Genomic DNA, 27,508 nt, shown 5'->3' on the forward strand with positions numbered 1-27,508 from the left:
CACATCATTGCGTTTAGTCACATTGGTTCATTATGTTTTTTCTTTTACAAATACATGAATATCCCTAGCCTACTGTATTGTTTGAGAATTGCGTCCTATGGACTCAGATGCAACTTTTAACACTGTTTAAAACGGTCTCTTTTTTTTACATAATGAACCATTGTGACTGAACGCAATGACGTGTGACACTGAAATGTGGTCCACATGTGTAAAACAAATAAGGCTACCCATATCTTTTTACAGGTTTGCATGTCGTCAAATATTGTTCGATTTAATTAAAAAAGTATTCAGGGGGGAACTTATAAGTTGTGGACCCTATAGTTGCAAGTGTTTACTATATTTGTGTTCTTTTTTAATTGATAAAACCTTGCGTAACATTAAATAAACTAAAAACAACAGATGGCGTTATCACTGTACTAAAATGATTCATATGATCATTTTAAGACCAGTGACTATATTGGTTGCAATTGAAAATGACAATGTTTATTCCATTTATTAGAACATTGGGAAAATACCTGACTACTATATTATAACCGAATATTCTGGAAGAGGTTCATTTGGATAGCCCAATGTTCATTTTTGGCTAAAGTTCTGTAAACATATCCATGTAAAAATACTCACATTTTATGGAGACTCGACTTTTCGAAACCTACTTGTCTGGTTTCCTGCTCATGAGTGATGACTTGATACAGCAACATTGGTGGTGTTTCTAGAAAAGATAGTGTTTCTAGAATTGTTCAGGATCAAATGACTAGGAAACAAGTAGGTTTCTCCATAAAATGTGAGTACTTTGTACAAGGATATGTTTTATAGAACTTTAGCTACAAATATATAACCGAATGTAAACAAGAATTCCAGGCAGAGCTGTGTTAATGTGATTATAATGTACGGATGTAATAGGTCTCAAAATGAGAGCAATATTAATAAATCTGGATACTCAGTGACTATTACAAAGTGTGTCCATGGGGAATTCGTACAGTGCTACGTACAAGTTCAGCTTTTGAGCAAAGAAGAAATCACCAAACGCGGATGCCATGGTTACGGATACCATTGTTACAGGCTGAAATTATGGTTATTATTTCGAACATGGACCAAAGTAAGACATAATGGTCGACTATGGATTGAGTTGGACTTTATGGAAAAGGCTTACAATTACAATCATCTGGATACAGATCTAACATGCTACGATAGCCTTTATTAGTACAAATTGGCAGATACATGCAAGTGAACCAACTGTGAGTTGTAGGAGGGTACAGCTACGTGTTTCAAAGAACATGATGCAGTCATGTCTACAGTAGAATTCATCTCGACCTTTGCAGGACTTAACCCCATTAAAAGCTATTAAACCAAGATAACACTCATTGAAACAGCTCAACTGATTAAATCGGATCTTCTCTGGTTGTGCACAAGTGTCTGTTTTCATGTGCGATATCGCAATAATGCTGGTATTCATAGCTTCAGTTGGGTAACCGATTATAAAGGAAACGAAAGGAAACAATGGTATGTGTACCTTTGTTCACGAAATGAGACAATGGCGTGCATTTTGTAACCCAGCATTCTTGAAAATGAGCAACATAATGATTGTTGACTTAACACGGTTTGGAAATAATTTCTTCATATTTTTGGTGTTATCTGTCGTTTACATGTCCTTCCTAAAACACAAAAGTGTGACCCTCTCCAAACACCTAAATTAGCTAAAAATTTAGGACATGTTACAAAACTATATTGTCTAGAATTTTAGAAGAGTACTTTTAATATTGGCCGGTTATTTTTCACACAGCGACGTTAACTAGGCAATGTACTATTACCTATAACATTAACTAAAACACCAAAGTACGAATATTTCCAAACATCTAAATTAGCTAAAAATTTAGGACATGTTAAAAAACTATATTTTCTAGAACTTTAGAAGAGTACTTTTAATATTGGCCGGTTATTTTTCACACAGCGACGTTAACTAGTCATATCCCCATACTTTTAACGTAGGGCTATTTGTAGAGGTCACGCGTCAATGGGAAAGAGCACTGTGTATTGTGTATAGGAAAACGGACAGTAACTGCAGTATGATTGACATTTCGAAACCAACCCGTTTTACGTAGCGAAAGTGCCACTTTTCTGCCAGAACGAAGCTGATTTAGGGTATCCATGGGTACGAGTACGGGTACGGGTACGGAAATTAGTACGGGTACGGGTACGAATAACGGGTACGGCTACTACAAGTCTGACGGACAGTGCAGTATCGGGACATGCACGCACGAGAACATGTTGCTTGCCGGACTAGAATGCAACGTATTGGTTGCTAATTTTGTCATGCTGAAAATGTTCTCGTTTTTTCACATAGCTGCATATTGGGACGGGTCGATATTTCATATTGTATGTACCCAGCAAACACAAAACTTTTCGACATCATTCGCAAAAGGTTATAAAAGGTTGTCAGAAAACGTTTAAATGTCGGGTTATATAAAGGGTACATTAATGGTATAAAACGTTTTCATAACATTTGTTGGTAATTTACTGCACAGCAAACACAACTGTTTTACAGAAAACAGTTAAATGTCGGGTTATTTAAAGGGTATAAAAACGTTTTAATAACATTCCAAAAACATTTTTGAAAACTTGATACAAATCATTCTAAACAGAATGTTATTTTGGTGTTGAAAAAATATTTTGCAAAAAATGTTTGCCCAAAATATTTACAATAACGTTTTTAAAATGTTTTCACGACCTTTATATAACCGGACATTTAAATGTTATTAAAACGTTTTGTAAAAAACATTTTAAGAACATTTCTGTGTTTGCTGGGTGCAAATATTTTAACATAATGTGTGTTGACAAAATATTTGGCAAAAATAGTTTACAATGACATTTCGAAAACATTTTAAAAATATTGTTGTAGTGTGTTTTCATACAAAACGTTTTAAAACGATTTCATGACCTATATAACCCGACATTTTAATGTTATTAAAACGTTTTTACCTAAACCAAAACCCAAAATATAACGTATTTAAAACGTTTTAAAACGTTTTTGTGTTTGCTGGGTTCCTAATTCCCAAAAAGGATATTGTTTTATCTTTCTTCGACTTACACTGAAGAAGGAATTCTGGTTAACGAAAGGATACAGGCTGAGTCAAAAAGAAGTAAACTCGTGTTTGAGGGGCTGTAACTAGAGATCTGTAAAGAATCTAAGAAAAATGAAAATATCATTGGACAGAGCAAATCCTATGAAAAATAAATAAGAAATTTTTGCAATTGCTTACGGCAAACTCAAGTTATACTCATTTGAATACAACCACCCATTTTCGTAGCTGCACACGGTTTCACTTCCAAAGTACCTATTATATTGATTGGTAAGGCGCGATATTCAAATGCAAATAAAGTTACGTGGCAGGTGTGGTTTCGATCAATAATTCCCTTATGTTAAAGGTTTTTGTCAATATGAATTTTACCTCATTGCACTACATTGTAATGAAACGGGCCAAATGACAACATGGCACAACAATTTACCGCACGGGAGCGCACGTTTCTGTCGACGAACTATCATGAAACTAAGAATCCCACTGAAGTTCAATGTCTTTTTCGTCTCCAATTTCCCACAGTTAATCGGATTCCATGTAAGGGCACATTATGTAAGAATGTGAAAAAGCTCAATGTGCATGAGACACTAAGGAACAGACAGCCGGAAGCTTCAGTCTGAGGTGCTCTAATGTCCCGCAATAAATACTGTCCAAACGTTCATACCCCATCCCTTAACTCAAACAATATGTGTTTTTATTGTGCATTCTGAAGTAAATTAGAGTTAAAGGTGTGTTTGGCCTTGGGTTGTTACTATCCATAACGCTGCAAAATCCATATGCACCACTTTATAACTCGATAAGGACAGCAGGTAGCTAGCATCATTACATGCAAACATAATGAAAGCTTGTTCATTTACCTTATTAACGTTCCTCGTTATAAAATTGTATATATTCAAATATCTATGCAACATCAAAATATGTGTCACATACTGCAGTTACTGTTCATTTTCCTATACACAATACACAGTGCTCTCACCATTGACGTGTGACCTCTACAAACAGTGTATGTTAGAGGTACAGGGTATTGCTTGGTTAACGTCACTGTGTGAAAAATAACCGGCCAATATTTTTTGTACTCTCTGAAATTCTAGAAAATATGGTTTGCTAACATGTCCTGAAGTTTGAGCTAATTTAGATTTTTGGAAATATTCGCACTTTGGTGTAAGGAAGGGCATGGCATGGATTGCAAAATTCCCTGTGTAAATCGAATGCAACTTTTAGTGACTTTCACTCACTTGTGGACCGCTCTCTTCCGAAGGGCATTAAAGCTAAACCACTGGACGGATATTTTTTGTACTTGCTGTCAATCAAGAATAATGTATACATTACATGTAGGCTAAAAAACTGAGTAGGTGGGGCATCTGCAAATGTTCGTACCTCCCTGATATGTAACTGACAGATAACAGCAGAAACAGCCCCATATCTGTCTATAACTTTGGTCAGTGGAGCGAGTCAGGGGATTTCAAGTGGGTGATTATTGATTGACAAGTGCTATATTTGGGCATAAATGCAGTCCACTGTTCAATGTGGAGGATGGGCTAGACTTTATCGATTGATAATGCTGGAGTAATTTCCTGATAACCAGGTTTAAGTACTGCAAATGTCGAATCATGTTGGCCGTGCAGCATAACTGCACTATGTATATAATGATTCATCTTTCAGAAGCGAAAATTTTCAACAATAAGGCGACCAGTATATTCGTCACACATGGGAAATATCAAATGATGTTTTCGCTTTATCGTTAAAATGTAAGCTAGTGCCAATTACATTCTAATTAACAAAATCCTTTAAGGGGAACAATAGAATAACAAAGCCGGAGTACAATCTTTTGAAATGTCTGCTTTACTCAAAAGTGTCGATGATTCTACGTACACTTGGAATGGTCATCGTACGTAGCATAATAATCAAGATGTTATTCATATCAGACTTATCTAACTTATAATGTAATGGGATATTTCAGTTGAAATCCATACACCCTCTATGAGATACATAACCTTAATCTCCCACACAGGGGGTGTAGATTTCGAATGAAGTCGCCCATTCAGGTAATCCCATTTGTAATTCACACTCCCTGTGTGGACGGTTAAGGTCATGTCTTCCATAGGAGGAGTATGGATTTCTACTTCATAAATTAGAACATTTTGGATTCAGAGGAATTGTTTATGACTGGTTCAAGAGCTATTTAAGTGATAGAAAACAATATGTGAACTTCAATAATAAAAATTCCAAATATAAAAGAATAATTTGCGGAGTCCCTCAAGGCTCAATATTAGGTCCTTTACTATTTATTTTGTACATGAATATGATATAACGAATACCTCGAATATATTAGACTTTGAATTGTTTGCTGATGATACGACAATTTTATACTCAAGCAATGATATTGCTAATCAAATGTCATTAATAAATAAAGAGTTATCCGAAGTGAGTAACTGGTTTAAAGCAAACAAACTTTCTGTAAATGCTAGTAAAACTAATTACATGATTATGGGTACCCCTAGAATGACTTCGATAAATAATTCACAAGAAAACAGAGATATTACTTTGGATGGTACAAACTTGCAAAGGGTAACCGAAACCAAATTTTTAGGTGTAATTATCGATGAAAATCTCACATGGAAAAACCATATCAACGGAATCTCAAAAACAATCTCACGGAATATAGGTATGATAAACAAGTTGAAATGTTTTATACCTGGGCGTGTTTTGCACACGCTTTATTGTACGCTTGTCTTGCCTTATATTAATTATGGTATACTTACATGGGGGAATGCATGTAAAACATATCTTGATAAAATACATTTGCTCCAAAAATGGGCCATGAGAACTATTTCAAATAGCCATTATCGAAGCCATTCTGGACCACTATTTCATAAATTCAATATGCTCAATGTATATGATTTATTCAAACTAGAACTAGGTGTATACATGTATAAATATTCTATTAAACAACTGCCATGTTCATTTGACAGTTTCTTTCTAAAACGATCCGATATTCATAGCTATCACACAAGAAACAGTAATAAGTATAATCAAACAATAAACAAGAAAGTATTCACTGATCATTCAATCAGGACTACCGGCCCACTGTTATGGAATTCCCTGAACGATAACCTTAAAGTAGCAAACTCAATCAAACATTTTCGAAACAAATATAAAAAACACCTAATCTCATTTTACAACTAGTTCTTGGAGCCCCGTTTTTGTTCTTGTGTGATAGGCTTAATATACTCTGTTTGTTTGTTGTTGTATTAATTTAGTTCTGTAAGGGGATGTTCAATGCTGGCCTTATTGGCCTTTCGATCATCTCCTCCATAATTGTCTTGTTTTATTTTTATGATGTTGAATTTCTTTGTATTTTGTTGTTTTTTATTATGGAAATAAAGATTCATTCATTCATTCAGATTCATTCAAATGGAATAGCACATTCTTACTTTAATAAAAGCTTTGGACTTTTTGTATTGTTGGAATCATAAAAAGAAAGCATGTAAAATACAATATGTGAATGTACTAGAAATAACACTTCAAAAGGAGAATCTAATAACGATTGTCTTCTGTATGTATAGTAATTCGGATTGTGATGTTGACGGAATTAACTCCTGTGACATTTCACGTGCAAGTCCATTACCGAACACATTGCTTTCTCAAATGCCTGCGGCCTAATAGTATAACAAAACTCAGCACTGTTTTGCTAATAAGGATTCAACGTTTACCGAAGTAGTGGTTGAAAATGGATGTCGATGAAAGCCAATGTTCCCGTATTTATATTGTTTCTGATCCCATAGCAGCTCAAAAGCAACTATATAGTGACATGGATAAGTTGATTCTCCAAGTTATTATCCCTGCGTTTTCTGTTTTAGGCGTAACCGGGAATTCTGCATTTCTTTTCATGGTGATGCGCTTACCTAAAATGCGCACATCTCTGTCAGCTTATTTAGCATCTTTGGCTATAAGCGATGTGATGTTTCTCATCCTGTCAAACATTTGGTATGCGATAACTTTAAATCGGACGGATATCAGCTTGGCCTGGCCCGTGTACTCAGCAGCAGGGTGTGTGACCGTTATTCTGTCGACACATACTTGGTATTTTGTGTCGGTAGGGCTGACCACCTTGATATCCGTAGAACGATATCTCGCCGTTTGTCAACCTCTGAAGCACATGAGTTTCAAAGACAAAAAGCGCAACCTGAAAGTCATACTGAGTACCTTATTGCTTGCTGTAATCCTAACCAGCTCTTACATACCGCGTATAGTATAACAACGTCTGCCTGATATGGCCTGAGACGCCTGACTTTGTCGGATACCCATCTATGATTGGCGTTTGTGGAAGCTATGGCCCATCCATTAATAGGAATTCTCTTGATCGTGGTTTTCATAACATCAGCAGGTGTTAACGGGTTCTTGTACTTCAAATATTGATGGCATTAAGTAGTCGGAAAGTGCTTACGACGTCACGATCATTCGCAGGGACTGCCAATATTGAAGCAAACCGGGTTCGCAATCAGGTAGCTCGTACCCTTGTCATTAATGGGATTGTGTTCTTCATCTGCCAAATTCCGTCACGCATTGATAACTTAGATGATATTTTTGACCATCATGTTGCGAACTTTGACCTCTTAAATGACAAACAGGAGGCAACGGTGACTGCTATCGGTCATGCATTTCTGTTCTTGAACTCGATCATTAATCCGTTTATTTACGTGTTTAGCTGTCGCCATTACCGACTTGGAATGTTGGAAGCCTTTGGATGGAAGAGCGAGTTGAAGCTAAAAAGGGAAAAATCAACCTCTCGGTCATTCATTACTACTTCGATTTAAAATTAAACTCTTACCATTTTAGTTTTTGCATGTATTCACCATTAACAGTCAATAATATTTATGTGTTGTGTACTTATTCGAAATGTTCTATGGTTTATTTGTCTAATAACTACAGGCACCATATCGGAACTAAAGACAGCAAAAGAAGTAAGGTACCGGTTATTTTTACCCCTGTTAACAAAGACTTGTAGTAGGTATGTCACAGTGGCTGCACAATAATTCTTCTACACTGTGCATGCAAGCATAACAGTGAATTGAAAAGCGCGCGCTTCAAAGTTGGCCAATTTTAGAAAACATCCATGTCGATAAATGAATTTCCTCATATGCTTCATTAGAATTGAGGCCACGATTTTTTGTGCAATCTCACAATGCCCCTTTAATTCAACATACATGTGTATATCACTTCGGGGGCACTGCTGATTCAAAGACGTCTCTGATATCAAATACTCTTGAAGCGTCATGTCACATAACAGTATCATATTTCAGAGACGTCTCATAAATCACATACTCCCTAGTTTCAAAACCCAGTCACAAACGATATAAATAATTTTGATGAACGTGGCAGCGCAGTGGGAATAATTTTGTGTATAGGCCTTATCAGGGTTGTAGCTAGCCCAAGTTGAGCATGTTGAGTGCCTGCTAATTTTACTATCCAATTCATGACTTGGATAGTAAAATTGGGATTTTTTTTACTTCAAAACATTTGATTTTGGCCATTGCAATCTAAGTGTGTTCTGGGACTATTTGTCAGAATTTGCACAGATAGATGTAATTTTTGCACAGGTAGATATTTGCTAAACATAGGAAATCTTATTCTAATACACTCAGCTTCGTTCCGATGTGCTGCATCGAGTGCCCAGCTGTCAACAAAGCTCGACGTATGTGATATCACAGACCCCCGTATGTGAAATCACTGACCCGTCTTTGAAATCAGAGACGTCCGGTTATTACGAGTGCCCCCGAACTGATATTATTATTATTATTATTATTATTATTATTATTATTATTATTATTATTATTATTATTATTATTATTATTATTATTATTATTATGTTATATTATGTCCATAACTTACTCAAATGTGACATGATCAAGGGGAATGAGACACATGTTGACCTTGGTCAAAAATGAGTTTTACATAGGTTCCTAAAGAGGATATTTAGCGCTTTCAGAAACTGAAAACCCCATGTTGATACGACTTTTCTTTGCGAAGTTACGTCAATTTATCAATCGCTGAAAACAATGTAAAACAAAAGAATTTGAACACTTTCTTTGCCAATATCTCAAAATCAATATTAGCGACATCTGACTCATTTCCCTTGATCGTGTCACAAATATTAATAGGAGAGCAGTATGAACGTATAACAAATGCAATACAAAACCCAAATTCCGCTGCTGATCGTGAAATCTATGATTCTAAAATTAAAAAACACCATAAATAGTTATTAGTAGTGTAGTAAAATAAACTTGATTTTCCTGGATCAATGGGCTATTCCGGTTGAAATCCACACACCCCCTATGGAAGACACGATCTTAACATCCCATACAGGGATGTAGATTTCAAATGAGTAGTCCCATTTGAAATACTAATACTCAATGTATGAAAGAATAAGGCCATGCCTTCCCCAAGGGATTTAGAGGGTGTATGGATTTCAACTGGAATAGCCAATTAGACATTGGACAGTCCGGTCCGACTGCCTGATCAGGAAATACTGCCGAGTCAGGCAGCATGTTGCCGAGTCAGGCAGCACAGGCTTTGGTAACCCTTCCGAATTTGACAGACTAAGGACTAAATTGTTCATGTACTATTATCATTTTATAAAAGATCGGTGGAAATTTTACTTTGACACACATGAGCTACATGTAAGTTGACAATCTTTCACCGGGCGAAAACAAATTCCACCGGGAGGAAAATAATTTAAATAACAAAACAATTTCTAACGGTTTTTTAAAAATTTGATTTAAATACACAAATTAACTTTATTTTAACTAAGATTGATGAAAAAATACTACTAATTGTACATCCATTGATAATTTTATATATTTTACCTACTTCTTTACTCTAAACCAAGAAATAACGGTACATTAAAGTGTTAGCTTTCGTTTGATATAAAAAATCTGATAGGATGAAGGGAACACTTGAGGTTTCGACAAAAACCAATCAAAGAGGCCCATTTTGCAGCTAGAAGCTCCACAGCTCTCACATTGCTATGCACTCAACCGTGTAGTGTAATCAAATACTGTGGTGGAGACATTCACTGCTGGTTGTTCTCTGCTTGGAAGCTCTTGGAGAAAAATGTGTGCTCAGGTGTATCGAGGTGGAAACTGTGCGCATGATGGTTTATAAGAGAATCGTTTTTGTATAGAAACATTTCCATATGGTCGGGGTGGGAACAGTGGTCATACTTTTGTTCGGATATTGCTTGTCTTTAATCCTCACATTGCCGCTTTTTGCCCATCGTTACGTCCTGTACGGTCATCCATTCTTTTGCCTGTTTCATTTTTTTCTTTCGCTTTCAATCATTTCCTTGTTGGTGTCGTTTTTCACACTTTTCCTGGCCTATACTTATGTTACGGGGAATTTTATTCAGTTTATTCTAGAATGGTAAAAAATAGATATAAGGCCTGGAGATTAATTGATTAGAGGTAGCAGTTCTAAGAGCGAACTCTGTGAAACTTATCTGTGTTAGCCAGTGGTGATACAAAAGTTACCATAATTAACTGAAGTCCTCGAACTTCGGTTCGTGTATTAGTAGGCGGTAGTAGAGCCAATAGTGCTTGATTCCGGTCGACTCAAAGAAGCGGCACACTAAAATATCTTAATCAACGAACTGTGGTATGTTGCTGGAATAACATCTCCTAAAGATGAGTTTAGTACACGGTCAAAATAAGAGGGTCATTCAAAAAGTTCTACAACCTGTCTCAAAAACATTGTGCTAGTTAAAATCGCCCTCTTTGGCAATTAGTAAATACAGTTGTGACATGATGCTTACATCAACGTCACGGGCGTAGTCTCAGCTCTCAAATGTCGTTCGTTCTGTTCAATTAGCTTGTTTCCATAAAATGTGAGTACTTTGTACATGGATATGTTTTATAGAACATTAGCTACAAATAATAACCGAATGTAAACAGGAATTCCAGGCAGAACTGTGTTAATGTGATTATAATGTATGGGTGTAACTAGGTCGCAAAATGAGAGCAATATTAATAAATCTAGATACTCTGTGACTATTACAAAGTGTGTACATGGGGAATTCGTACAGTCAGAGCCGTAGCTGGGAGGGTGTAATTGATGCGACGCACCCACCCCCCCCCCCCCCACCCTTTTGCAAAAGTATACAAAAAGTCCCCCACACATACACACACCTACACAAACAAAAAAAATCCTGGCTACGGGCCTGCGTACAGTGTATAATGTTCAAGTTCAGCTTGAGCGAAGAAGAAATCACCAAAAGCAGATGCCAAGGTTTTGCATGTCACGCCAGAAGTACGGATATCATTGCTGAAATTATGGTTATTATTTCGAACATGGACCAAAGTCAGAGACATAAGATCAACTGTGGATTGAGTTGGACTTAATGGAAAAGGCTTACAATTACTATCATCCAGATACAGATCCAACAGGCTACGATAGCATTTATTAGTACAAATTGGCAGATATATGCGAGAGATTCAACTGTGAGCTTTTGTATGGTACAGCTAAGTATCACAAAGAAGGTCATTTAGAAACTAGTTGATTGTTTAACGTAGCGAAAGTGCACTTTTCTGGTCAGGACGAAGGAGATTTTGGGCACTCCAAAAGGGCTCATAATTCCCCTAAAACGGAATTATTTTATCTTTCTTCGACTTACTAAAATCCGTTAAACGAAATGAGGATATGCCAGTCAATCTAAGTGAATAGTTTGGAGCAAAGCCTGTTTCCTGAAGAGTGAATTGTGAAAGCAGCACCGTTTAGAAATTGTCATCTGTGCAAGGATTTTATACGCAACGGATATAATTTTACGCAAGTTAATGTTGGACAAGTTCGAATCGGGGTATACATGTACATCAGTCATCCGGAATATTATGAATGCAACAGAACTTTATGATCTACAACAAGAAGAAAACTGCCGGATTAGAAAATATTGCAAATCGGTATAATTTGTTGATTGTGTGCATTCATGTTTGTATGCAATTCATACTATGGTTTTCATTAAAGATTCTAATTTTGTTAACTCAAACAACATGTGTTTTTATTGTGCATTCTGAAGTAAATTTTGTATAAAGGTGTGTTTGGTCTTAGGTCGTTGCGATCCATAACGCTGCAAAACGCTATAACTCGATAAGGACAACACCTAACTAACATCATTATATGCAAATCAAATGCAAGCTTGTTCATTTGCCTTATTAACGTTCCTCGTTGTATGTATTGTATGTATTTAAATATCTATGCAACATCAAAATATATGTAAACAATGATCCATCTTTCAGAAGCGAAAATGTTCAACAATAAGGTGACCAGTATTCGTCACACATGGGAAATTGATTAACACGTTAAAACTAGCGTCGTGCTTTCATTGATTAGAACACAAAAGTGCAACTTTTGACTTCGTTCCTTTCTTACGTTTTAGACCACCGTTTCTCGCTTTATCGTTAAAATGTAAGCTAGTGCCAATTACATTGTAATTAACAAATTCCTTTAAGGGCGGTGTAATGAGCGTGAAGCTGGTTTGGATTCCAGAGGGAGTGTGCCTGTAACAGACACAGCCACCAGAAAAGGACCAGCTCAGATCGCGCGCCAAATAAGTTTGCAGTCCAGAAAAAAAAATTTTCTCAGCCTTGAAAAAAATAGGCAGAGCTGGGAATCGAACCCGAGACCTCCGTGTTGTAAAACCTAGTGCGTTACCACTGAGCCAACTGACAATTATCTATTAGAAGTTTGATAGTAATCCTTGATATTGCTGAATAGAATAAATCCATACTAATAGGCCTATTTATCTAATGTACGATGCTATTCCATGACGTTCCATAGGGGCCTGTAAACTAGGAATATAATGTGAAATGACTATCAATCGATCAAAATTTCAAGTTATCAACAATCAATCAATCATAAACCAATGTATCATGGAATATTACTAATTACTAACTAATATACCAAATAAATAAATAAATAAATAAATAAATAAGTCAGTAAATAAATAAATAGGCATATGCCTAAAGAAATAAATAAATACATAATGCAGAATGCGGTTAGTATTAATAGTTGCAAAATTCCAAACATTCTATTATAATTTTCTGCTATACACGCAAAGGACCTGTACCTTTAATATGTCCGCGCCTAATCAATAATGGCTCTTTCACCATGCTCACACACCATGTTAAACTACTGTAGTATTATCTACTGACCAGGTGCTAACAACTCAATGAAATGGATGCTATAACGTACCCAATCAAGTGAACATATCAAGGTCATATCAGGGCGTTATACAAAGAGTGGTCAAAGGTCAACGTTTCCAAAGAAGTATAGTAATAGATGTTGACGCAAGCTTTCGTGCGGGAAACATAAACAGATAGCCGCCAGTCGTGTGGTTTTTATGAGATTTGATACGGCGAGATTTGAAAAGTCTAAAGCTATTCCAAAATCAGTTCCAGACCTGGTTTCCAGACGACAACGTGTGTGTTGTTACAAGGAATTCAAAGTAATTTTATCATCAAGTGACCCACATAGAGGAATACGACATCTATCGTGAGCCAATCTGCATTCTGTTGCCTGCAAAAGCCGACGATCAGGTAAAAATTCTAAAAGCAGCGTGACTAGATATTTGCGTTAATTTCATGATACGTGTAAAACGCATTGAAAACGCCAAATTGCTGTCATAAAATATATAATATTAGTAAATCACTCAAGCGAATGTTAACGTATGTATGTGGAAAAGAACTGCAATAACAATAACAAAGTATGTGCCCAAACAGTTGTCTTTGGCATGTCGCTTTTTTGAAATATCACAAAAATATCAAATTTTGGAAAAACGCCCCAAAATTTAAAACAAACACGAACCTTCCAAAATAAATATATATTAGCACTTGGCGGCCCAGTCACTACCTGCCGCTGTGATTTGGGATAACTCGTTGCTTCCCCTCTCCAGATACATGTACTTCAAGTTCGCCCATACCCCATGCCTTAAGAGGAACAATAGAATAACAAAGCCAATGACACTTGGGATGGTCATCGTACGTAGCATAATAATCAAGATGTAATTTATATCAGGCTTATAATGTAATGGGCTATTTCAGTTGAAACCCATGCACTCTCTATGAGATATATAACCTTAATCTCCCACACAGGGGGTGTAGATTTCGAATGAAGTCGCCCATTCAGGTAATCCCATTTGTAATTCACACTCCCTGTGTGGACGGTTAAGATCGTGTCTTCCATAGGAGTTGTATGGAGTTCAACCGGAATAGCACATTCTGTCGTTAATTAAAGCTTTGGACTTCTTGTATTGCTGGAATCATAAAAAGAAAGCATACAAAATACTATATGTGAATGTACTATTATCGTTAATAATTATTTTCATAGAAATAAATCTTTGAAATTGCAATTTTGTTTCCTTCAAAAGGAGAATCTAATAAATATTGTCTTCTGTAATACACATAATTAGTAATTCGGATTGTGATGTTGACGGAATTAACTCCTGTGACATTTCACGTTGAAGTCCATTACCGAACACATTGCTTTCTCAAATGCCTGGGGCCTACTAAGTATAACAAAACTCAGCACTGTTTTGCTAATAAGGATTTCAACGTTTATCGAAGTAGTGGTTGAAAATGGATGTCGATGAAAGCCAATGTTCCCGTATTTATAATGTTTCTGATCCCATAGCAGCTCAAAAGCAACTATATAGTGACATGGATAAGTTGATTCTCCAAGTTATTATCCCTGCGGTTTCTGTTTTAGGCGTAACCGGGAATTCTGCATTTCTTTTCATGGTGATGCGCTTACCTAAAATGCGCACTTCTCTATCAGCTTATTTAGCATCTTTGGCTATAAGCGATGTGATGTTTCTCATCCTGTCAAACATTTTGTATGCGATAACTTTAAATCGGACGGATATCAGCTTGGCCTGGCCCGTGTACTCAGCAGCAGGGTGTGTGACCGTTATTCTGTCGACACATACTTGGTATTTTGTGTCGGTAGGGCTGACCACCTTGATATCCGTAGAACGATATCTCGCCGTTTGTCAACCTCTGAAGCACATGAGTTTCAAAGGCAAAAAGCGCAACCTGAAAATCATACTGAGTACCTTATTGCTTGCTGTAATCCTAACCAGCTCTTACATACCGCGTTACTCCTGGTATAACAACGTCTGCCTGATATGGCCTGAGACGCCTGACTTTGTCGGATACCCATCTATGATTGGCGTTTGTGGAAGCTATGGCCCAGCCATTAATACCTATGAAGGAATTCTCTTGATCGTGGTTTTCATAACATCAGCAGGTGGTAATGGGGTCTTGTATTTCAAAATATTGATGGCATTAGGTAGTCGGAAAGTGCTTACGACGTCACGATCATTCGCAGGGACTGCCAATATTGAAGCAAACCGGGTTCGCAATCAGGTAGCTCGTACCCTTGTCATTAATGGGATTGTGTTCTTCATCTGCCAAATTCCGTCACGCATTGATAACTTAGATGATATTTTTGACCATTATGTTGCGAACTTTGACCTCTTAATAAATGACAAACAGGAAGCAACGGTGACTGCTATCGGTCATGCATTTCTGTTCTTGAACTCGATCATTAATCCGTTTATTTACGTGTTTAGCTGTCGCCATTACCGACTTGGAATGTTGGAAGCCTTTGGATGGAAGAGCGAGTTGAAGCCAAAAAGGGAAAAATCAACCTCTCGGTCATTCATTACTACTTCGATTTAAAATGAAACTCTTAGTAATGAAACCATCTTAGTTCTTGCATGTATTCACCATTAACAGTCAATTTATGTACTTGTTCGAAATGTTCTATCGTTTATTTGTCTAATAATTATACTATGGCACCATATCGGACGGAACTAAAGACAGCAAAAGAATTAAGGTACCGGTTATTTTCACCCCTATAAACACAGACAAATATGTCATAATTACAGTCTGTCCACATAGAAATACAAACTAAAGCTAAATAGAGCTCGGAAAACGGAGGTATGGGAATATTTATTTCAGTGCAATGCGTGTGCAAATGCTTCTTTGGCGCTCCAACTGCTGCGCGATTTGTACTTGCCGAGCGCACCACGCTCTTTACGCGTCGCGGTTTTTTTTAACACGCAGTGCGTGTGACGCAAAGCATCGACCCCCGATGCCACCGATTTGGTTTGTACTTCTATGTGGACAGACTGTAACTGAATCTTTTAACTCAGATTTAAGACCTAAGATCTAAAATCCTAATGAAGATGCAAATTCAAAAGTTGCAATTTGCTCCATTGGATATCTTATGATTTGTACACAAAATGTTCTCGAACAAGAGAACTAGCACCGAGCTTTTAGAATAAGAACATTATTTTAGATGTACGACGCGTAAGTTTTGATTATATTCTTTCCTTGGGTTTCGATCCCCCTCTCTTTAATTCTCAACAAATTTGAACCAAATGAAGTCTTAAAAATTGTGTACATGTTAGAATATTAACAGGACAGCAGTATGAACGTTGTTTAACAAACGCAACACAAACCCAAATTCCGCTGCTGATCGTGAAATCTATGATTCTGAAATTAAAAAACACCATAAATAGTTATTAGTAGTGAAGTAAAATAAACGTGATTTTCATGGATCAATGGGCTATTCGGTTGACATCCACACACCCCTATGGAAGACACGATCTTAACATCCCACACAGGGATGTAGATTTCAAATGAGTAGTCCCATTTGAAATACTAATACTCAATGTATGATAGATTTAAGGCCATGCCTTCCGCAAGGGCTTTAGAGGGTGTATGGATTTCAACTGAAATATCCAATTAGACATTGGACAATCCGGTCCGACTGCCTGATCAGGAAATACTGCCGAGTCAGTCGGCAACACAGGCTTTGGTAACCCTTCCGAATTTGACAGACTAAGGACTAAATTGTTCATGGTGATTTTATAAAAGATCGGTGGAAATTTTACTTTGAGCTACATGTAAGTTGACAATCTTTCACCGGGCGAAAAAAAATTCCACCGGGAGGAAAATAATTTAAATAACAAAACAATTTCTAACGGTTTTTTAAAAATTTGATTTAAATATGCAAATTAACTTTATTTTAACTAAGATTGATGACAAAATACTACTAATTGTACATCCATTGATAATTTTATATATTTTACCTACTTCTTTACTCTAAACCAAGAAATAACGGTATATTAAAAGATGTTCCATTTGAAATAGAGCATTGCATTGTGGGATACCATGCTGCCTGACTCGGCAGTATTTCCTGATCAGGTAGTCGGACCGGACTGTTGGAGGAAACTTTCAGTGTTCAGCGAATTGTGATGATTTCCGGGCACAATACAGACGTTAGTACTATGTTCTTAGATTATTAATACACAGATTGGAATTTTCCATGCCTGTGCCCTCTAAGCGTACTCGACTTCAGCTGACGCCAATACAGCGTTCAGACCTGGGGACATCGCTTATCTTACGCGCGAAGTTTCTTTTGTGTACGCTCGCGCTGTTTGCGCTATTTTTGAGTTTGCTCACGCGGTACCTGACTTATATTTCCATATGGTCGGGGTGGGAACAGTGGTCATACTTTTTGTTCGGATATTGCTTGTCTTTAATCCTCACATTGCCGCTTTTTGCCCATCGTTACGTCCTGTACGGTCATCCATTCTTTTGCCTGTTTCATTTTTTTCTTTCGCTTTCAATCCTTTCCTTGTTGGTGTCGTTTTTCACACTTTTCCTGGCCTACTCTTATGTTATGGGAATTATAATAATAATAATAATAATAATAATATTATTATTATTATTATTATTATTATTATATTATTATTATTATTATTATTATTATTATTATTATTATTATTATTATTATTATTATTATTATTATTATTATTATTATCATTATGATTATGATTATTATTATTATTATTAAGCAACGCGACAATTATTTATTTAATAGTGCGTGATGCGCCTCCAGCGGCTGCTGGGGAGAGGCCAAAATATGCACTGTATCATGGGAAAATGTCGACATCCAAAGCCCGCACAATACGCATACAAAACAGGAACATATTTCATCCATTTTATATCTATTGACCACGCAGAATTCTTTGTGGAGCTGTTTTCATCATCATTATTATCACACTCACGGGAAAATCCGTTACTGACTGAGATCCAAAGATGTGCATTTGAAAGCCCTTGAGAATACCATGTAAATAATAAACAATGGTTTGGTAGTATTAAATACCATAATCCATCGCAAGTATACTTTTGAATTGAAATTTCAAACCTAATGTGGAAAGTAATAATAAAACATCAAATTTTATTTTCTTACTAGAAAGTTGTTTTTGAAGATTAATTATATACCTTTCTGTGGCAATTGAATCAACATAAAATTTGATCGAATACATAATCATATTATTAACACATTCGCCTCACTGCAAATTATTAAAACCTCACCATATATTTGTGGCAAATTCCATGCGCAATGTGAAAATAAAAGGCGGCTTTTCCAGATGTCAAATAAATTGACATGGGAGGGGAGTAAAATTAAAAATTCAAATCGGATTTTGCCGTACAAAATACGAATAAAACATATTTCAGCACTAATACTAGTAACTCACTGAGTCACTAAGAAAAGTATGGGCTTTCCACTGATACCAAAGTCCCTAGTTGATTACGAAGAAGTGGGAATGAGGCTGTTGATCGGACAGACTCCCTTGAAATATGTTTTATATACATTTTCTAACCAATTTGTCGGCTCACGGGAAAATAGCCTTGCTTAAAAGTACAAATCTATGCCAATGTACGCAGTGGTTGTTTGTACCTGCTAATTGTATCAGGGAATTACACTTTTGAAGCTAGTAAATAAAAAAATAGTTTCTGTTTGTTTACAAAAACATTCTTTTGAAAAGTTGATTGACTTAAAGTATAATACTAGTATCCATCACGTATATTCAGTAATAATTTTAATCAAATAAGTGATGTTTTCTATATCTTTGTAATCGCGTCGTTCAATATAATTAACTTCGCAAAATTAATGAAATGACCACCACTGATACTCACAAAAGCACATTGTTAAAGAGTGACAGTTGTCTATTTGAAGGAACAAAAAAAAGCAACAAAAATAAATTATATGATTAGTGTAAAGTTGAAAACACTTCTAGCATTTCCCGGTTAGTGATTAAATCTAGCTTTTTGGTTTCATACTTTCTGCCGCTTGCCGCTGAGCGGCATGATGAAGCGTCTTGTACTTTTCTGCAAGCGCAGCGGCACAACCACTCTTGCCGCTCAGCACCCCTCCAAAATCGTTTTTTTTTGTTCTCATACGACAGAGCGGCACCGCTCCGAGTTGACTTGAATTCAACTCCCAGCGGTGCTGCCGCCGCGGCAAAGTGGTGCAGTGATCAATATATCGGCTTGCCACTGGTCACCGCTAGCGCTTTTGGTGCGACTGCACAGGGAAGTAAACTCATCTTCAGAGCGGCAAAGCGACAAGCGGCTGGAAAGTATGAAACCAGCATAAGACTACAATATATTATGCGGCATTGACTTGAGTACGAAGAGCATTCTGTATTCTAATTTCACACTGGAAGCAGGTCGTTGTGTGTGCTAAAGAAAACTGACTGAAACGTTTGTCATTACGATTATTAAAAGTTAACTTATATTCATAACACTTCATCTAGCTTTGAGAGAGAATCTATCCTTGAAAGTGTAATGGCTTACACATGGGAAAATTTCAATGAGGAATTTGACTGTGTTCGCTTCTATAACATCTCAGATCCTGTTGTAGCTGCCCGCTGGATCTACACGGATATTGAAACGTTTCTTCTTTCCGTGGTCATTCCTATCGTGTCAGCAGTAGGCGTAGTAGGAAATGTAGCATTTCTTTTCATGCTTATTCGTTTGCCTCAAATGCGTACCAGTTTATCGAGCTACTTGGCCGTCTTGGCGCTATGCGATATCTTATTCCTGCTTATCGCAAACATCTTATATGCTATAACATTAGGGCAGTCAGATGTGAGTCTCGCTTGGCCAGCTCAAACGCCGATAGGTTGTGCAATCTCAGTAGTATCATCCTATGTATGGTACTTTGCGTCATTAGGACTCATTACGCTGATATCACTCGAGCGTTACTTTGCGATCTGTCATCCGCTGAAGCATATTCATTTCCAGGGCAAAAAGCGCAACGCCAAACTGATTCTGGCGGTTCTCGTCTTCTCTGTTGGTATTACCATTTCAGTCACACCGCGTTACACTTGGTACCACACCTATTGCTTGATATGGCCGAACATACCAGACTTTCAAAATCATCAAAAAACTGTTGGCGTTTGCGGGACATGGGATATTTACTGGAATGTATACGAAGGATTTTTGCTGACGAGTGTTTTCATCATATCGGCTTTTATCAACTGTTTTCTGTACGCCAAGATCTTACTGGCAGTCAGCAGTCGTGGTGTTCTGACCACATCGCAACCTAACCCTGAATCTAATCGTGTACGCAATCAGGTGGCGCGTACGCTTATAATCAACGGCGTTGTATTCTTCATCTGCCAGGCGCCATTCCGCATCGATAATCTGGATGATGCACTCGAGTACCTTGACGTCGATTGGGATTTGATCAAGCCATCTCGAGAGGCAATTGTCACCACCGTGGGGCAAGCGTTCTTATTCTTGAACTCCGTAGTCAACCCATTCATTTATGTGTTAAGTTCCGGACACTACCGACAAGGAATGATAGAGGCATTTTCGTGGAAACGTAAACCTGTAGACTTCTCATTGAAAAAGGTGGCAACTGGGGCTACTAAAACGTCGCGTATTGAAGAAGACTGATTAGTCTAAATTGGTTACATAAAGACAGGGCGGAAGTAAGAGTTTCAAAAGCAATCAGTGGGTGGAATTCAAAGGTGGTTAAAACCAGGGCCTTTGTAGACACGTATTATGAATTCGCAGGTTGCATGGAAATTGGGTTGTAAATAATTGTATTGATAGTGTATGTTTAAAGAGAATAGTTTGTAAAACATGATACTCATATCTGTATTTTAATTTGCATTAGGATAAGATCTCACTTCCTTTATTGTTTTAGAAAATGTGGTTGAAAAATATTTAATTGAAACATAGAGTTAGTTAGTACACGTGCTAATCATGATAACAGTATTTCCACGTTGAGAATGTCATAGGCTAGCGGGTTCATTCAGTTTATTTAATATACAGGCCTAATTTTTTATTGAATGTAAGTTTGTTATAATGTGAGTAAGATATATTTCGCTGCATGCCGTAAAAATCCGCCTAATGGCGCTATGCTCCCCTGACATTATATGGAATTTTAGGCACAGCCTAAGAGTGGCCTCCCGTAAAATTCACACCAGCAAATAAGGACATGAAAATTTTTGTTTGGATTTTAGAAGAGGGAGGTCTCTATTGGGGCATGAAATTTACTCCAAGGCAAAGGAGCTTAATATTGCGCCATAAGGCGAATCTTTACTGTATTTAACACTACGCTCAGCTGGTTCTCCAATTTTTACTTGCATTTGTTTTAAATTCTTTTACCACATTTGCACTTTCGTAATGAGCATCATTTGGAAGTCTTAAGACTTTGGAAGTCTTAATTGCACCCCGGCATTGTACACAGTACCGTGTGTAGTAGCCCTAGAACTCTGGCCATAGTATCCGTTTTTACTTCCACTAGGGCCAGAGGCACTTACATTGAAAAAATTGTTGGAGATGGTTGAACGCAACAGAACAAATAAATGATGAAACTTGACCTTTTCATTGTGTTCGTGGGTCACCGCAAGACCTGTAAAATTCCATTTGAAAAAACATATTTTTCATATTTATGCACACTTTCCCTACCTATTTAAATGAACCTCAATATTGACCATCATATTGTACCCATTTGTGTTACCTTCAATTCGACGATCCCTGTTGATTTGCCGTGAAAACGCTTGCATTTACTTGAAGGGAATTGTTCGGTTCTTCCGTTATTTACATCATTGGCATCATTTGACCTTTCATGTGACTTTTTCCATTTGCAACAATCTTCCCTATAATTGAAGACCGAATTGAAAAGACTAGTTTGTGTATGACGTCCTGTCAACCAGACCAAAAATGCCGTACTGCGCAGGTCAGTAACCAATCACGTCGCACCTTTGCCCTGACGTCAGACGCAAACTAGTCTTTTTAATTCGGTCTTCAATTATACCATCATGCAACCGCATCTGACCTCGCCACATCCCGGGGTCGTCATGTCCATTTTACTTGTGGGGTGGATAAATGACGGAGTAGTGGACTAGGAATAGTAAATTAACATGAAACGTAAAACACCTGTATAAAACGAGAATAACTCACGCATGACCGACCGGCCGGCCGCCTGTTGGAATAAAAATACACGCTGGATTGTCTTGGAACTCCAAATGCTTTAGTTACAAACAGAGATTGCGCTAGTAAAAATGCATTTCAGCCCCTGCCAAAGTTCATTTTCGGACTCCCCCGTAAAGTAGAATAGTCCAGATTATCGTAACCTTTGACATTGCCAATATCACACAAATGTCGTCTATTTCATGCCGTAAAGATATATGAGCAAGTTTCTGAAGAATATTGGTAAGTTTAAAGGCCAGATATCAGGCTAACGAATATGATCTGCATATATAGAAAGATCCGATCGTTGTCCGAACGTCAAAATTTGATAAATGTCAATGGTACAATTCTAAGCACGTGAAAATCGTGAGGTCATTTCTCAACACAATACCTGTCAGAGGATAATTTACATAGGCACAAAAGACCGTGTTCAACGTAGCGTTACTCAGCCAAACATGGCAGAGTAGGTCCCGGATGGTCGTACATGTTCCTATCTCCACAACGTTATACCTTTCCAACAAGGAAAGAGATACAAAAGGCGAACGTCTATCGGAAACCAACACTTTATGCAAATTGAGCATGCATGAATCATGGTCACTTGACGCAATCTGCCTTCTGCTTGGCTGATCGATATTGCATAGCATGTACTCATTCCAACATAGGATTTGATCCGGTGCCCTTCACCGTAAACAGTAGCGCAGTAGAGTCCATTCAATCAAATGTTGTCATCAATCTATTTGATGGTAGTGCATTTGTTATATGTGTGAGACGAACTATCGCGGTAGATTGCAATCATGCTTTTGTTGAATGCATTTGAGTAGTCCGCCATATTTACGGTATGATACGTCATATGCAGAAGTCATTGAGTACATTCTCATTTACATGATCATCTTCTCGTGGCAGTGTATGCGGTGCTCATGAATATTTGGCAAAAAGGCCACAATGGTGCTCCAATTGTATTGCCTGTCGACGGCGATATGTAAATCAGGTGATGATGTCACAGCTCATTGTAGTTTCTCTGTGGTATGTGGTAATTGTTGTAATGCAATCAATATTATTGATCAATATTAAAGACCCTAGATATGGTCATAGATGAACTCCTGGATGGGGCAGCTTTAATTAGCATGAGGCCGCATTGATATGTAAATAGCGTATTGTTATTTAAATTTGTGCCCAAGACGTATTGAGGGCGACAGTCATGTTATCCAGACGGAGAATGGCTGCATATGCCGGCCATGTCAATTTGCTGAGTGAAGGCTGATAATTACTTTTTTGTATAGGTAATAAGCTAGTATATTTCGTGTACCAGTTGGTTATAACAAACAAGTATTCCTGAAAAAAATTGGTGTCAGTTCCAATTTACAATGTAACTATTATTTTAATGTAATGTTAAAGAGAAGTTTTGCACTGCAGCACTGACAAGAACATTTAGTGGTAGTTCATTTTATCATTAAATAGCCCTAATTATACACTTACATAGGCGTGCGTGTTTTGGCGCAACGTCAGCCTTCTATTCTTCAAGTTTTTTCACAGGAGGAAGATGGCGAATTTCATCATTCGATATCAGCAAAGTATCAGGCCCTTGCAACTCCTATACCAGCGCAATACAAAAAGATTTTTGTTTAATTAACACTGGACATGCTGGATGTTTTTATAAAAATATTGTAGGCCTATGTGATGAAGAAGGGGCTGGTGGTTTATTTGTGTAAAGGTCAAAATAGGATTCGGATAGGGTCAGGACTCTGTTTTGTCATCTTCCTTCTGTGGGTCTTTGAACCTGCTCATTGTCTGGTGTGTTTTTTTTTTTTGGTTGTAATTTTGATTTTGAAATGGAGCCTTCATCTTTGGTTCGAGTTGTATTTTTTCCTGAATGTATTTTAATGCTTTCTCTCCCCCACCAGCTCTAAGTACTGATAAAATACAAAAAAACTGGGAAAAAAAAAGATGTGGACACCGTCAGTTCCCCCCGTGTATTATCCGCCGGCGCCATTATCACGTGACTGTAGAAAAATGCTGCTGCCACCAGATATAGGCTAAGTAAAACAGCGTATTACTATCAAGACTTACGTCGATATTACCAAGACAGAGATATGTCTGACGTCATCTGTCAAAGTCGTGATGACTTGCAAAACTCGGCGGTAAACCGGGCCATGATTTTAAGCTTATTGTTAATTTTGCACCTTCAAACATACAAACCATCTCAAAAGTTAGGTCTTTATAGTAGGAAACCTTTTTGGGCGAAGGCACCATGTCAACAATGCCTAGAAAAGTTGCTTTTTGCTTTGTAAAAGTACGTAATTTTTCAGCACTTCCTGGTCAGCATGGAAGCAGGTGGATTCGGCCAAATCAATTCGTCCACAGTTGACTTGGCCATATGCCAATTCATGCATTTGGCCCCAAGCTAAGTCAGCCACAAACCAATTCGATATTGACCAAAAGGGATAAACGATTTAATATGTTAATGAATATATGTGACCGTCCATCTCGAAACAGCTGTAAAGTCGGCTCGCGGTCAATTTTGTTTTATTTCGTGTTTAGAAAATATATCATAAGCTTTAAAATGAAAAATCATTTGACTCCAAACGATATCCAGAAGTAAAAAAAGAGGGTTAAGTGCACAACGTACAAAAAAGTGACTATATCTCATTAACCGATGATCCTACAGATATGCGACCACTGACTTTTTTTCCCTTATGACCAGAGGAAAAATTCGACATATGGCACGACTCGAGGATATTTGGTTAAAAAGATAGAGGGTTAAGTGCACAAAATTTTTAAAAAAAGTGACTATATCTCATTAACCAATGATCCTACATGTACAGATATGCGACCACTGACTTTTCTGTTCCTATGACCAGAGGAAAAATTTGACATATGGCACGACTCTCTAGGATATTTGTTTAAAAATAAAAAAAAAGTGAATATATCTTATTAACCAATGATCCTACAGATATGCGACCACTGACTTTTTTGTTCCTTATGACCAAGGGAAAAGTTTGACATATCTCACGACTCTGTAGGAAATGATGTACATCATCATCATCATACATCATCATTTTATTTTCATTCAAATCAACATACAAAATATAAAAGACACAACATTTGAATGAGGAGATGCTCAAAAGGCCCAAAGGCCTGAAGCGAGCACCCCCTGCCTTTAAGTTACAACATACAATTACACAAAGTTAACAAATAAAAGAAAAAAGAAAGAGGAGAAGAACATGCAAAGAAAGACTCCAATATAAATATTTATAACATTTCATATAGATATTCCACAGTCCACACAAGAAATTGATAGTTGGAGTGGAGATGGGGGGGATGGGTGAGGTCATTAAATAATCCCTAAATATTAGATGTAATTTTTATTAGACTTTTCTTTATTTGTAACTTAAACTGGTTTACTGATTTTGCCATCTTTATATATTTATCAGTAATATTCCATTTCCTAGGACCGGAAGCCCGTGTTGTGAGGGCCACAAACTGCGGCTACGTACAGATACGCGAACGCCGACTTGTTTTGTTCTTTATGACCAGAGGAAAAGTTCGACATCGCACGACTCTTTAGGATATTTGGTTTAAAAGACATCAATTCATCTAAATATACAGATTTGGTGTAAAAACAACGGTTATGGAGAAAATCGCGAAATAGTTAAATTTGGCCAACTCTTTTTGTACATCAATATACAGGGTTCGAATTGGCATGTGGGCGATTTGGTTTGGGGCTGAATTGACGAATAGTATCGATATCGATATTGATATTTTTACAGAGCACGTGATATTTCGATATGATGATTCGGATTGTCACGTGATCGTCAAACCTGTACTAAAGGTGTCAGTTCTGCAGGAACTGACACAAAAATTAGTATCATATTAAATATATTAAATGTATAAACTTTGAAAGTTACATGAATTTGAAGAGCAGAGCTTCGAAATCTAGCTAAGTCAGGTGATGTGAAATTCTGCTGCGCGACCCCCTCTGCGTGGTAGAATTATATTCATAAAACATTGAATTTAACAGATATCATGGGCAGCCAACCACGATTTATCAGCATTTAAAATATATGTTAATTAACAAAGATAAATAATAAAGAGTACAAATGGCAATTAACTAGTAAACAAGCCTGAATTCTTAAAATGTTGCCACGTGTTTTCCCGAACACATGATATGTGCAACATGTGACCACTATTCAGATTTACCGTAAATATTTGGAGTATGCTTGCACATCATGCACATACACTGTGCATTTCTTTACCTCCGTATAAAATCAATAATTCATGCTGGGAGCCAAGTAACATTGTCTGTTCAGTGCAGATTGGTATTTTATTTTACTTGAGAGCATAATAGAAATACATAAGACGAATCATGGCGCCATGATGGAAGGTCAGGTCGGGTATCAAAGGTTATTATAACTTAAATACTACTTGTATTTCCCACCTTGCCTCTGTCACATATTTCCTTCATATTATTGACAGCAAGTCATAATTTTGACTTTGCTATTGCAAAATGTCATTTCATATCAAAGTCCAAAAATAGCAATGGGAGCAAAATTGGTATAAGCATATATTTACCTTTTTATATTTCTTTATTTTAATATATATGCAAACATGATACAAGCATATTGTGAAAGTATCAAAGGGGTTTCTTATGAAATGGCACTTTGCTAGTCAATAGCATAAATTATTTTTTCAAACCGAGGCACTGAAATCATGCTTTTAGAAAACATTTGCCAAAAATCATCCAAAATGGCCGAAATGACACAAAATCAAAAGTTTAGGTGAACTTTTTTTCCACAACAATATACACTACACATAAAAAAATACTACTACAAGGGATTTTCAACATAGGAATCCAAACAATCAAGTACCAACATGGACAGCTTTGTCCTGATATCACTTTTGGGGGTTTAACAAAATGTTTAACCTCTACTGTGATTGGCAGCTGCATAAGGAATCTCTTTGATAGCTTGAATGAACACTGTCATCTGCTACAAAACCATCACACTCTAGGACCTGGTCACTCCATAATGCTACAGGGAGCACAGTACTTTAACAATGGAGTGAAAGACTCATTATTGATTAGGCGCGTATTTTAAAAGTACA

The 27,508-nt window shown here is 37.1% G+C and overlaps 1 protein-coding gene across 1 annotated transcript; it reads left to right on the forward strand.

Moving 5' to 3' along the window:
* Positions 1–19,768: 19,768 nt before the first annotated feature.
* Positions 19,769–20,884, forward strand: LOC140167556 (somatostatin receptor type 2-like). The gene has a single exon (XM_072190858.1). The coding sequence runs from the start codon at positions 19,769–19,771 to the stop codon at positions 20,882–20,884; it is 1,116 nt and encodes a 371-aa protein (XP_072046959.1).
* Positions 20,885–27,508: the final 6,624 nt, after the last annotated feature.

This window comes from Amphiura filiformis, chromosome 13 (genome assembly GCF_039555335.1).
Source record: "Amphiura filiformis chromosome 13, Afil_fr2py, whole genome shotgun sequence".
NCBI lineage: Eukaryota > Metazoa > Echinodermata > Ophiuroidea > Amphilepidida > Amphiuridae > Amphiura > Amphiura filiformis.

Excerpts from the sequence above, each read along its gene's own strand:
- LOC140167556 (XM_072190858.1), top strand. The coding sequence starts at position 19,769 with ATGGCTTACACATGGGAAAATTTCAATGAGGAATTTGACTGTGTTCGC.